Genomic DNA, 13,900 nt, shown 5'->3' with positions numbered 1-13,900 from the left:
ATTGCATGGACTTATAGTTTTGTAATTAAAATTGTTGGACTTGGTACTATTCATTTTCTCGGAAAGCATTATCTGTTCACAATATGATTTTCGGTATTTCCTTTGTGTATCAGGCCGAAGAAGTTGCACGGGATGGTGGTATAGCAGCTAATGGACCGTAAGTAATCCTTTTTCTCATAGCTAACTTATCCTCAGCTTTGATATATTTAGTGACTTCGTATTAATCCGTTGAGGATCCATGACACTTGCAAACTACATTTTTAAAACGATATATTAATCATGAGCTCATTACATTTGACAGGGGAAAACCATAGACAGGTAGGGGATCAAGAGAGGCAAAGAGAAGGCAATCAAGTGAGGTTGACTAGACTATGAAGATGATGCTGATCTGATGTAGCCACCAGTCCTTTTTTTTCCGCTGGAGTTTGTGCATTTTCAGCTATACAAGTTTTTTTGTGTGGTTGTGAAACAGACAAAAATTGGCACAAAATTCTTTTGTTTCGAACAATGCTTAATCATCTGTCATGTATATATAGATCTAATTTCTGTTTCTGGTCCAATGTTCATATACTTTTTCAAACTCTATCCAGTATTTCCGGATTAACAATCTTCGCTGCAAAACGATCGTACAAGCCAACACGATGGGATGATAGTTCGCCACCATGCTGCTTCGTTTGATAAGCGCGAGAAAGAAATGCAGCTTCTTAGTCCTCGTCTCACTCTTTTTGTCTCACTTTTTTCTCCAAATTTAGTCTATTTTACATGTCATTTTAATAAAATACAAAGTTGGAATTTGGCCTTGTATGACATGAATTGACCTCAGCCACTAATCCTGCTACTGAATTCGGTCGAATTGCTGATGAAGTTATTTAGTTTGGTGATTTCTTGTAGTGTAAATTTTGATAATGGAAACTTTAATTGACAAGCATGTGTTCATAGGCAAGACAATATATAAAACTCGTCTGGTAATTGGTTGATTTTAGTTTTGGTTTGTAATTTTTAAAAATTTCGTCTTGATCTAATAAATTAGTTATTTTTTCCTACTTTTCTAGTTTTTTCCTCGGATGTAATGACATGATATAGAACATTGATGATCTTATAACAAAGACATTAATGACATAGCGGATATCTTATTATATGTTAAAAGATACAATTGTCACAGCTAAAAAAATGAATAAAAGTTATAGTGAAATTATTTTATTGGAGTGAGAATAAAATTTAATGATTTATCGAATGAAAGAAAAAATATAACTTACAAAATTTGATGAATTAAGAAAATTAATATCCCTCAAAATTCTTAAATAATTCTCTTTTTCATGTCATCTAACCCACTCTCAAAAGTCAGAAGTCCGATTTTCATACAATTCGACTTCACATTTTTTTATTCAACTCCTACAATCTAATCTCCTCTTCATCTTTATTTCGTTCTTCTTTTCCTTTTCAATCATCCCATCTTTCTTCATTTTGTTCCCAAAAAAAACAATTAAACTTGTTTCTGCATATACATTTATCTATCTAAGAACAAAATATAAGATTTTTTAAAATTTATATTAAATATTTTGTCGTTTATGTATTTTATTTCAATTTTTATTGTGATTTATCTCTTGTGTGACATGCGTAACAAATAAATTATATTTCAAAATTATGGTCAATAATTGAAAGTCAAACTCAAATTATGTTCCAAAATTTTGGTCAATGGGTAAGGTAAGATATTTGGAATCATATATAGAAAGTTAATATTAAATAAAGTTTCCCTCTCAACAATTTTTTTAATAAATTTTAAAAATTTAGGCCAATGTGTAAATTGAAAGTAATTATATGTTTAGAAATCAAAATATGTTTATGTAATTTTTGATATTTACAAGCAATAATAGGGCAACATAGCATAAATGAACAATATGGAATTTGAAAGGAGCTTTAGGCATTTGTGAGAAATTTATTGGATTAAATCAATAATTAATAAATATTTAAAGTAGAACAAGCTCATAGGACAAATTTATTGGGTTAATTCCTTATTTTTATCCTTGCAGAGCCATGGATTTTTTTTCCTTTGCTCTAAATGTTTACATTAACAATTGCATTGTAATGATTAAAGCAACATTTCCAGTAGATTTAGAAATCTAAAAAATGTTATGGAACAAAAAAACACATATTGTGGATGAGAGGATGGAGATTTTGACAATGTTGATACTGTTAGTTTTAGATAATTTATTTTGAAGTCACAGTTTTAAAATTTTTATTTTCCATTATATTAAATTAATTTTGGCTCGTAAATTATTTCCTTTGTTAGAACATAAACATTATGTGATTCATATTATTACTTTTTATGTCAGTATATTAAGTTCGATTTTATATTTTGGGAAAAAAAATTTTGGCTTTATATATTTATCTTTTTGTTATTTTAGTCATCTATTTATCAAATTTCAGTTGTAGTCAACTATTTTTGTTTTTTTTTTTTCAATTTTTTAACATGACAACAATATGGAGTTGATGTGGTGTCAATATGACATTGATGTGTACAGTGTCAAATGAGCACCCAAGATGCAAAAGACTAAAATTGCCAATAAAGTAAAGACACAAGACTAAAACTGAAAATTGACCTCATAGAGGATCAAAATTTATATATTATTTTATACATGTTCCAGTTTTGGAAATTTTTAATTTTTTGAAAAAAAATTTCAAGATTGTCATTTTCGCGAAAGTTATAAATGAAAGAAAAGTTAGGAGATTGATCGTGTTATGTGTTTTTTCCCTTGGATACAAAAGAAAAAAAAACTTGCTATGTTATAATTTCTGAATACCCATCTTTTGCTAATTACATGTTCAATATATCAACCAAATTCAGTGGAAAACAATCCTTACTGTACTTATATCGACTGTGGACAATTTCAATACAACTATCTACTTCAGAAATAAGTTGAAGAACTAATAAGAAGATTTTATTCCAACTCAATCTGTACCATCATCTTACGAAGAGTGGTTAACATGGAATCAAAGCTCTTGTTCCTGCTAGACTGTGCAACAGACATTGAGACGACCCTAAATACCAACGAGCTCCATCAAAACAACCATGTACATTAAATGAATAATAAAACATTTATCTTATAGTATCGAAAATTCTTAGCAGTAGTCCATGTGTGTAGACATATTATAAGTTTCAGATTATGCTTGATCAAATAAACGTATATGAAAACTGCTCTCCACTTCGTTATTTTATGTATTTACCTTTTATTTTTCTCATAATACATCAACCACCTCCATGTTAATTTCTTTTGCTTACATGTTATTGCCCTGCGTTTTCTTCTTAATACGAGTTCCAAACAATTTCTATTCATGTACTTTGACTTTTTTATTAGTCTCTCGTTGTAATCATCTATTCAGATGTCTTGTGAATTAAATTGATTCTCATGTTTAAATATCTTAAAAACTCAACGTTACCAAATTCATAAATACATCAACTAAATTCTCAAATAAAAAATGTTATATCTATTGAAATCATATCAACATTAACGAGATTTCAAAGCTCTTTGATTACACTAAGATTTTAAATGCTCTTATCGATTGTTTAATGGTTCATATTACAACTAATATTTAAGTTAAAGTTGTCACGTTCGTAAATCCATTAGCGTCAACTATGTCATTAAATGTGTCACCCTTATAACCACTACCCTGATTTAAATATAGATGCTCTATTTTCGAATTTATAATAACCTATTTACGGAGTAGATTTATGATTAAATTTTAAGATGAACACATACTTTATGTCCAATTTGAGACTTGTTATTAAAATTCTCCTATTTTAATATCAACTTAATCTTTTTCCTAACTATTTTCAATTTTATAAATTCTTTGTTTTTTCATATTTTTTAATTTGTTAAACACAATGCCAAATTGAAATACTAATCGTATGTCTACGGATATAAAAGAGAATAAAAAATTACTATAATCAAAATACTTATGGCTTTTAAAATTAAATTATTAAATAAGACTTACACAAATATAAACACATGGTTAATTGGTCTAGAGACAAATATAAATGCTATTATATTGAACTACAAAGTTGGGTACGACACCTCAAGAATTGAGGTGCCCTTGCCTAGTAATAGCGAAATGCACAATCCAGCAGACAAACAACGAATCTGACGCTTTTCCCACCTATACCCACCATTGAAGACAATAAGTACTGAGCGTGAGCTCAGATATAAACATTTGCAGCAGCTACATCGTATCGCATGTTCATGCATCATCTGTGGGTGTAGATGGTTTTAAGGACCTTTATTGCATTGAATCCTTGTTGCTTGCTTGGATGAATTATCGCGTCTCGTGAGTTTGCTCAACATATAAGCAACAGCAACCTTAGCACCTAAGCTTGAATGGCCCCTAGATAGGTAGATAGCACCACCGAGAAGAATTAAACCATTTGATATCAGTTTATTTGAAGGCCTTTTTACGAGTTTCATCATGTTGGATTTGCGAGTCCCTATGTGTTGCATGACATTCACCATTGAGTTATCTGAATGTATCGAGCTGGTCGTACTGTTTGCGACTTCAAATTCAGGTGGAACCTAGGTTATAGGAAAAAAATACAAACAGAGCAATAGATAAATATGCAACGATCACTAGAAGGGGAAACAGGAAACGATCACTACAAGGGGAAAACAGGAAAGCGGCTAAACAAACGACAGATCCTCATTCAGTTTATGCCAACAATAAGCAAAATTTGTATGGCTTCTATACCAAATAAAAATTTACGAAGTGCTATGATCCTACTAATGATACATGTGAAGCCTGAAGAAAAATAATAGATACAATGCCACCCTTCAAGGGAAACTAAGTTCAAATGTTTGAATTGATAACTACAATCGAGACAAAACATAACATTCCAACTGTTAAAAACTTGTTCTTTGTCCTCGTAAGAAAAAGGAACTACACATCCTTATTCCAACATTCATTAGTTAATATTTCGTTCTTGCTATATCTTGAAAAGAATAACAAAAAAAGAAAAGGATTAAACCACATGTTATACCATACTTTTAATCAATGAAGGCGAGTTTGATTTTTCAAACTGCTTGAATGGCAAAAGCCTTATTTCGCAAGCACAATAATAGACATAGATGAGCGGTTAGTTTGTTCAAATAGAAAGCTTCGAGAAAATACGGTTCAGGACATGCTACAAGGAAATGAGAAAAAGAAGCTCAGGAAAATGTATATTTTCTTTTATTGCTAATGAATTATTTTAATATTACAAACCAGTTTTAAAAGCACTTGAGCTTTCATTATTTAGTTAGTTTAATAGCATATTTTATTGTTACTCAATGCTGCCGATAGCCATGATCTTGTGAGTGACCTAAAAACCCAACGGACCAGTGAAACGTGCTTCAGATGTGGGCCTATTCTTTTTGCAAAATCACATATTATGTGAGTATGCAATGGCATATCTGGTGAGAGCTCACCCACAACAAAATTGCTTGAGTGAATGGGATATGGAAAATCTGGCTAACTAAACAACATTGATCTAAAAATACTATGTATCTAGGATAAAAATCCAATTAAACTGTCAGCTTGAGCAAGAAGAATGTTTTAACTTAAGCAATAAATGAATTAAACAACACTGTCTTTGAGATTCCCTGCAACGTAATACCCTGTTCAACAATTTAGGACAGAATCTCAGGATTCATGACACCATATGCAAATTTCTAGTCAACTCATGCCTATTGAATTATGAGAACAAATCTTATTAACGAGACACTAAATTCATGCCTTCTAATACTCTGTAGAGAACATTTGTTGATAAGAGTTATGTTTCATAAATCACGGCTAGAAACCGGAGTATAATAAGGTGAATGGTGCACAATTCATTGTCAATAATTTTGTTGCTACTTTCTCTAGAGGAATTCATAACTAAAACATACTTGAATTTAACACAGGCAGAACTGAAGAAACCATTCTTTAATTACTCATCCTTGGGGAGAATGATACTCCATGAATGCAATACAAAAAAACCAGTACTAACCTTTTCAACCAACATGATGGCACTAGACGTGGAGTTTAGCTGAAGTTGCTGCCCAGAAGAATATTTGCGAAGTGCATCATCCATCTTACACACATAACTCCATATGCGCTTTGCAAAGGCCAGTTTTGCCATTTCCACGTTCAGACCAGCATCTTCTTGGTGCACCATTTTGATCTCACATGCATTTTTACCAGGAACTAAACAAAAAGAAAAATTAGATAAAAGTTTTACGGGGTGAAGCACTTAATTGTTGAATTCTTCCCATGTGACATAAAAAGTAGATAAACAAAAATCTCCACATGATGAGTGCACCAGTTGATTTTAATCAACATATTCAGTCCACAACTAAAAAGCACCTTTTTCCCAACAAATCTAGATTCTAGAAGCAAAGGTTTTACCTGCTCAGGTCATAGACAGCTATTAAACAGGTTCTATCCCAGTTAAAAGGGAAGGATATAATTACTAAAAGAGTAAAGGTGATGATGGAGAGGTTGGTGTGGTGGTTGCATGACATGTGAGATACAGTTCAATACTACAGTCGAGCTAATTTATTAGGGGAGAAGGTGTCCAGTAACCTACCTTTCCTGATTCTCCAGCCAGATCGGAAAACTGAAACTCTTACATATCCTCGCTGTCTCGGTGCCAAAGGATGTTCACATTCCTTATGATGGTCACACACATGATCAGATTAGACAAAACCAAGTAGACAAATGTGGAAAAAAATGCCGTATTAAGAACAGGAAACTAAATTATGCTGAAAAATGAGTTATGCTTCATCATTAATATTCAACAGTGGTAATCTGGTTCACCACAAAGTTCCAGTCATTACAGCACGGTCAATCGACCGGTTGCATTGTCTTTACCATTTTGCTTCAGCTTGACTTACTTCTTCTGTTTGATTTATCATGCTTCCAAAACTTAAGGGAGATAAACTAATGCAGTTCATTCCTCTAAATGAGCAATTCGAAGAAAAAAGAAGTTTATGACCAACTTTATATCATTTTCACTTGTCCAGTAGAATAGGTGGAAAAAACCCAAGAATCTAAGCATCAAAGCCAAAAAATTCCTAGCGATAGAATATCCACTAATAGCTTATCGTAATTTTTCCAGATATGTTTTCGATGCTACCAGATTAGATACAAATATCAACTTCCAACACCCATGATATCTGATTCAATCCGGTATTAGTAAAATACCCAATAATCAATATTGAAGATTGGGTGTTAGAATTTTTTGAGGAATTTGATATGGCTAGTTCTTGTTTGAATTTTAGATATGCTTGAGAAATTTTTAATGGCCAGTCAATTGTTTGAAATAGTTTCACTTATTCTTGATATATTTTAAACCTTTAAGAGTTGTTGAAGTACGGTTATAAAAATTATGAGCACCAAATGGATAAGAATGACAATTTACTTGTTGGGTTTTATTTTTATCTACAATGCTTTTAAAGTTTGAAATCATAAACTAAAAATTTATTCAGATCGGATACAATCCAAAGCAAGCAGATATCCACAGATATGAACATCTCATACAAAAATGTATTATTTGACAATGTTGGACCGTATGGCAAAAATAGAATGTGAATTTGATATCTGATCCATGTGCAACCTAGTGGTCAGCATGGGTAATGATTTCACGCAGCTGTGAAATCAAATGACAATAACAAATGAGAGCATCATAACTAGGGAGAAGATCAGAATGTGGCATTTCTAAATCAAACACGGAATTAAAGCTCCTATCTGAAAATGCTCCGAGGGACAGCATAAAATCATGGACAAACTAACAGATGATATTTATTATTAGCCATCTGTCTTTCAAATCTAGGTAGAAAGGGTATGTGGCAATAAGATATTACAAAGTAGGATGAGGGTAAAACAGATAAAATTTTGAAGAGAACTTATAAACACTCAAACCTTACTAAAGCAGTAGAAGGATCCATCCTTTCCTTGCCAGAGTCTCCAAGCCAATATATACTCTCTGGGTGTCAAGAATGGGAACTTTTTAATGGTGCGGCCAATTTCAGTACCACTGCCGTGGTCCACCTGCAATGACTCATGTCGGACAACTGTCTTGTCCCATAACATCCTATAACAGTTGTCCATGTAAAACTTCACCAGCAGCTCGACAGAGCAATTTTCAAACGTAGTGACACTTAGATATTTCAAAGGCCCATCCTGTATGCATATACAAATGGAGGTCAAGGAACTTTAAATTTCAGCAAAAGCTTAATGAACCGATAGAGCAATGCAAAAACCTTGGGTTTGTAGAACTTGGCCTTGTAGGAAAGATCATTGTTTCTTTTGTCACAAACATTTTCCCAGTTGACATTAGCAAGTGAATGGGAATTATCATCCAGATTGTCGATGAGATTCTTCAGATCCAAATCCGCGATAATCGCTGGACCTCTGTGACAAAATACAAAGTTGCAGGCAACTTCAAAAGCTCCGTTTTCTGTTCTGAGAAAGGGAGAGACAGATATATACATACCGGAGTGGTGCAAGTAGGTGACTGGGTGGTTGAGATTTTATTGGTCCTCCTCCTCCTCTGAAAAACAAGCCGCGGATGCCAGATCTAAGCAAACTGCAAATAAATATGAGGAGTATGACAGCAAGTGTCCAAGACAGTACCCATCCATCTCCAGACCCAACTTCGCTCATTTTTTTGCTTTCCCTCCAGAATTCTTGTTCCAACATGATGCTCTTTCCCGGTTTTCTCTAAACCAATCCACCAAAATTCAATCCATTCAATCTCAGACAACCCAGAAATCAGCTCCCGATTTCCAGCTAAACACTCTTCTTTCTGTATAGAGTTATCCTACTCATTCCTTCTCGCCCATAGGCTAGTCTCATCACTGGTATTTGCACACGAAAAACAAACAATAAAAATATGCCTAAAGCATTAAAAATACTCCATCACAAAACCGTACATATACGCCAAGAATCTTCCCAGAAAAAAAAATCAATCAATCGTAAGAAGCTTAAACGAAACAACTTTGTTTTCAAAAATAAATAAATAGTAAGACCAACTCAAAAACAACACCAAACAAACACAGCAACAAAACGTACAAAACAACACACAAACCACTCAGAGTAGGCTAGAAAAACATTCCAATCTATACTACACCGAATCCCGATAACTACAAACAAAGCAAAAAAATTTCCATAAGAGCCAACTACTTGTGAAAGTATATAGTCAACGAACTACTCCACGAATTGTACCTGAACGAGCCTCTATAAATTACTGTACAGAATTCAATTTAAGAAGAGGATAGTATAGCAAATAAAACACATCATTCAGCTAGAATTTCTTCGGAAATTCCGCCAAGCGCTTATCCCTCTGCCTTCAAGTTTCGATTGTTTGATATACAAATGGAACGTTACAGCAGAAAAACGAAATAAATAAATAAACAGAATCGTACGATTTTCTGGGGTGAGATTCTAACGATTTTCGAGTGACAATGAAAACTTCAAATGTGGTTCTGTTCGTTCGGTATGTAAATGTCACTTGTTTTTGTGCTGAAAGAATTGGCACAGATTTATTGAGCAAAATTACAATTTAGATCCACTGGATTTATTGAGGGAAAATTGCATTTAGTCCCTATGCTAAAGTAATATTACTTATAAAGCCTTATTACAATTACACTTTTACCCCTGCACTAAAGTAAATTACATTATACCCCTGTATTTTGTTTTGTCTTTGGGGATGAAAAATTAAAGTTATATAAAAAATTTTAAAAAAACACAATCAGTAATAAAAAAAAGTTAAATTTAATTACAATTAAAATAATATCTTATCCCTAAGACGCTAAAAATTTGGTACTACTCTTGTTTGCTCAACTAGGGGGGCAAATAGCCAGAGTTATCGAGAGTTGGTCTTTTATACATTTAATTATCGTCCAGCAAGTTGATTTTTTTTCTTTCTGTCATATTACACCAAATTGTTCATCCCGATATACACAATATAACTGGTATGACGAACAAATTGCTCAAGTGTAACCGGACAGCCGAACGAGAACATTAAAAGCGAAAAAACCACCTCCGAGACTAAGACTGAATTTTGACGACTTAACCTACACAAAGATTTTGGTAGTTTTCCCTTCAACTACGTGCTATTATTCATGCGCTACACAGATTACTTTCTTGCCTACGTTTTCCCCAGAAAACAGTCCAACAAATGCAGAAGGACCAGTTTCCAACCCTTGGTCCATGTCCTCCAAATAAGTTATCTTCCCTTCCTTGTAAAGTCCAGAGATATCTTCAAGAAACTTTGGATATAAATGGAGATAATCGCTCTGCAGAAATCCTTGCATCCTCACGCGTTTTATGACGAGATTGAACAAGTTACGAGTCCCTTGTGTATCAGACAAGCTATGCTGAGAAACCATTCCACAAACGGCAATTCTTCCGTGAATCCTCATGTTAAGGAGCACAGCCTCAAGCATGGCTCCTCCGACGTTTTCAAAGTATATGTCAATGCCTTGAGGAAAGTATCTGTTTGTAAGATCATACAGAAATAATGCCATATGAGAGTGTCTGGATGGAATTTCTTGTCTGAAAACGCAATTAAATTTTCTTTTTTTAAAAAAAAAAACAGAGAGCAACTAAAAGGTTTTTCAAGTGTCTGGTTGGGCTATCATAGCTTTTTTAATGTAAAAGGACAGGTCTAAAAAGGGGCATTGATGTAGTTTTCTTTAGTAACTATGTAAATGTTAAAAAAATTATCCTAAGCTTGCCCAAGAAAGAACGAATGTGTGTTTTTGACAGTTTAACATACCTTTTAAGAGCTGCATCAAGATCTGATTCTTCTTTATAGTTGAAAGCGTCATCAAATCCCAGCTTACTTTTCAGCAGATCAACCTTACAACAAGATCAAGAATCAGTAAAATTTGCATAAAACTACCAAATCGATGCTTCATTATATACGTAATGATCCTTCTAAACTCAACAAAATATACTCACTTTCTGTCCACTCCCAGCACTTCCGATGACATGACATCCATGTAACTTAGCAAGTTGGCCAACAAGCTGTCCAACAGCTCCGGATGCGGCAGATACAAAAACATAATCACCCTTTTTAGGATCACAAACTTCGTAGAATCCAACATAAGCAGTGAAGCCTGGCATGCCTACAAGAAGCTCTTAATCAAGCACTTCGATCAGAAATAAAAATATATATACATATAATGGAAATAGATTTGATTTTATTAAGATTATGAAATATTTTTTAAGAGAATTCATTGTGATTTTCAAACTGGTGCATATTCCTACGATATCTGGATATATATTACCAATACATAACTGTGTAATTCTAACATATAACTACGAGAACTTAATAAGAGTTCTAGCCCTCTGGGCATGGCAACATGTCATGAATGATGGCAGGTATTTATGGAAGGATCGTGTAACTTATGCTTCTAACACAATTCAACATGCTTGTTTCCAAAAAAAAAAAACAAGGCTCAATCATGTCATAAGCAATATAGGGCAGTTCCTACATCTTTTACACAAAAAATATTAACCTGGAAAAGTGGGCATATACATTTAAAAAAAACTACATTACACCATAAATTCATGCTTATGCGGAACAAGAAACAAGAGAGTCAAAAAACACGATGTTACGATCAACAACAGAATGCATAAACAAATGAAACAACATATACATACCGAGGAGGCCAGTATAGTATGACAATGGCATTTTATCTGATTCAACTTTCCTCAAATGCTCATGTTTGTAAATTAAGCTGTATTCTTCCCAACCTGTTAAACCCGATACTATGTCGCCTGGCTTGAAGTTTGGATCATCAGAGTCGAGTACTTTAGACACGCCTAATCCTTCAATGACCTTTTCCAAAAGAACCATTGGTTAAGCAAAATTCAACAATCAGTAAATCTACCCTGCTATGTTGTCCTCTAAATACAATCTTTTATCCCAACAAATTTTACCAATAAATAAAAATCCTGATCTATATAGCCAAGTCAATAATAGCCAAGTCAATACGTTTATAACTGCTTTGTGGTGAGGCTTGGAATCCAAATGGAGTATCTAATTCTATTTTTAAAAGATTGATCAGAAGGATCATCTTATATCCTTTAATTTAATTCGTAACTTAGCAGAAAAAAAAAAGGTAAAATCAAATCATGGCTCCATCCATATCCATTTATGTCCATGGACTAACATCACAATTAAACTACTTCAAAACAACAAACAATTTATTTTCCCTTAAAATCATTAATTCATAGTTTGACCTTGAAATAAGAAAGGTGGAGAATGCAATGCTTGGAAAATAAATGTATTCAAATTTCGTGTGTATTTTAAATGCACTGCTTCACCAATTGAAGTTACTAGATCCTCACAATGGCAATAACAAATTGATATATGTCCACATTAGCTACACACAAAATTGCGAAGTGGTCGAAGGGAGAGGCTAATCTGTTGGCAATCAGTCTTTCTCTCGGGCTTATAACATATCATTGGCAATCTCGTTAAAGTCGATCGAAGTAACAACAAAGAACGAGCTTTTATCAGATTAGCGTTGGTAATATACTTCGGTCCCTAAAACGAGGGACATGATCAGGTGTCCACATCAACTCGTGACCAATTGCCGAGCGGCTATTCTCCAACCCATAGAGCCAGCATTCGATTCACAAATGCTAAAGGCCAAGTAAAAAATATACAAACTATAAAATACTTAACATCACCACATATACAACTTATAACAGTTAAATAAAAGCAACTGATAATAACTAGGAAACAAAAAAGTATTCTTACAGAACCAGGAACAAAAGGGGGAATGTAAGAGCCATGAAAGTTGCGCATCCTGCCACGCATATATGGATCACAGGAGAGGTAAAGATTCTTGAGCAATATTAAGGAAGAACCCTTTGGAGCTTCCAACTTGATCGTACTTCCTAACTTCAACTCCATATCTGTCTCTTTTGGAGTTCCTTCGATGTATCCCTTGAATATTATTTGCTTGTTTTCAACAATTTCCCCTAAGGCCTCACCCATTTCGCCCTTATTCAATCAAACCCCTTTTGGGTCTCAACTGTGTTAGATACCTCAAGTTTCTTGATTTTGAAGACGGCAGATGGTGAAGCAGTGAGAGGGGAACTTCACTAAATTTATTGAGCTACAGCTACCAACCTAACTGGGTTGGAAATTATTTTAATAAAATCTACGAAAACTATTGACGAACTGGTAGTGATGCTGACAGTGTTCAACTCCCGGTAGTTGAAAGCCATGATATTTTGGCTTTTTGCTTTTCTGAAGAAAATAGACGTATTACGCGTCAGCAAGTCTATTAGCAACAAAAACGTAACTGTGCCTGATATACTATTTACAGGGGAAAATGAGGAAAACGGGACTGACGAAAGAATTTATTAAAAAAAAAGAANAAATTTATAATTTAATTAAATAAAAAAACTTACTCGACTCAATTTTCCCATCTTTTTCGACTCAACTCTAGATCTCATTTCATTCCTTGTCTTCACAAAAAATCTTTTTCTTCTCAACCTTCTATCCTCTCATTTTTTGGCTAACAAAAATCCAATAAGAAAACCACGTATTGTTAATAAATTTATTTTGAGATATGAAATTTATTGGATCTCGTCAGTATTCACGACCCATGGTGAAGCTCTTCACCTTGGGTCTTGAAAGCCGTGTCGTGTGCTTCACGACCCAACTTTGGGTCGTGAAGCACCAATCGTGAAGCACAAGTGCTTCACCACCCAAGACCCAAGGTTGTAGGCTTCACGACCCACCCGGGGTCGTGACGTGAAGACTTCACGACCCTTTCACGACCCGTCACGACCCATTAATTTTAAATTTTTATAATTAATAAAAAAATTTTGAATGCAAGTTAACTTTAGGATCAAGATACGTTGAAAT

General features: G+C 33.8%; 2 protein-coding genes across 4 annotated transcripts; both read right to left on the bottom strand.

The window, feature by feature from the left end:
* Window positions 1–4,001: 4,001 nt before the first annotated feature.
* LOC140982765 (uncharacterized) lies at window positions 4,002–9,545 on the bottom strand. 3 transcript variants are annotated; one of them, XM_073449454.1, is made up of 7 exons: window positions 9,432–9,545; window positions 8,501–8,864; window positions 8,268–8,418; window positions 7,927–8,187; window positions 6,593–6,674; window positions 6,014–6,210; window positions 4,002–4,565 (listed from the first exon to the last, which is right to left on the bottom strand). In XM_073449454.1, exons 2-7 carry the CDS (start codon window positions 8,704–8,706, stop codon window positions 4,266–4,268), a joined length of 1,197 nt encoding a protein of 398 aa, XP_073305555.1. In that variant the 5' UTR covers window positions 8,707–8,864; window positions 9,432–9,545; the 3' UTR covers window positions 4,002–4,265. The 3 variants fall into 3 exon arrangements, with proteins under 3 accessions (XP_073305555.1, XP_073305554.1, XP_073305556.1); XM_073449453.1 differs by having other exon boundaries at window positions 9,232–9,513; XM_073449455.1 differs by having other exon boundaries at window positions 8,501–8,852; window positions 9,232–9,513.
* A 333-nt stretch (window positions 9,546–9,878) lies between these two features.
* LOC140983282 (2-alkenal reductase (NADP(+)-dependent)) lies at window positions 9,879–13,279 on the bottom strand. Its single transcript, XM_073450254.1, has 5 exons — window positions 12,782–13,279; window positions 11,677–11,854; window positions 10,972–11,138; window positions 10,787–10,869; window positions 9,879–10,503 (listed from the first exon to the last, which is right to left on the bottom strand). The coding sequence occupies exons 1-5, from the start codon at window positions 13,019–13,021 to the stop codon at window positions 10,125–10,127; spliced, it is 1,047 nt and encodes a 348-aa protein (XP_073306355.1). The 5' UTR covers window positions 13,022–13,279; the 3' UTR covers window positions 9,879–10,124.
* Between the last annotated feature and the right edge of the window lie 621 nt (window positions 13,280–13,900).

Source organism: Primulina huaijiensis, chromosome 8 (genome assembly GCF_012295235.1).
Source record: "Primulina huaijiensis isolate GDHJ02 chromosome 8, ASM1229523v2, whole genome shotgun sequence".
Taxonomy (NCBI): Eukaryota; Viridiplantae; Streptophyta; class Magnoliopsida; order Lamiales; family Gesneriaceae; genus Primulina; species Primulina huaijiensis.
Note: the sequence above shows the minus strand (reverse complement) of the source record. Positions and strands in the feature narration are given on the sequence as shown.

Bases quoted from the DNA above. Each gene is read 5' to 3' on its own strand.
- LOC140982765 (XM_073449454.1), bottom strand. From the start codon at position 8,706: ATGTTGGAACAAGAATTCTGGAGGGAAAGCAAAAAAATGAGCGAAGTT. The intron at 6,675-7,926 runs GTTTGAGTGTTT...GACCATCATAAG, and splicing joins CCTTCTACTGCTTTAGTAAG to GAATGTGAACATCCTTTGGC. The intron at 6,211-6,592 runs GTAGGTTACTGG...CTTTTTGTTTAG, and splicing joins TGGCTGGAGAATCAGGAAAG to TTCCTGGTAAAAATGCATGT.
- LOC140983282 (XM_073450254.1), bottom strand. From the start codon at position 13,021: ATGGGTGAGGCCTTAGGGGAAATTGTTGAAAACAAGCAAATAATATTC. The intron at 11,855-12,781 runs GTAAGAATACTT...CTTTTGGAAAAG, and splicing joins CCCCTTTTGTTCCTGGTTCT to GTCATTGAAGGATTAGGCGT. The intron at 10,870-10,971 runs GTGAGTATATTT...TCTTGTTGTAAG, and splicing joins GTGCTGGGAGTGGACAGAAA to GTTGATCTGCTGAAAAGTAA.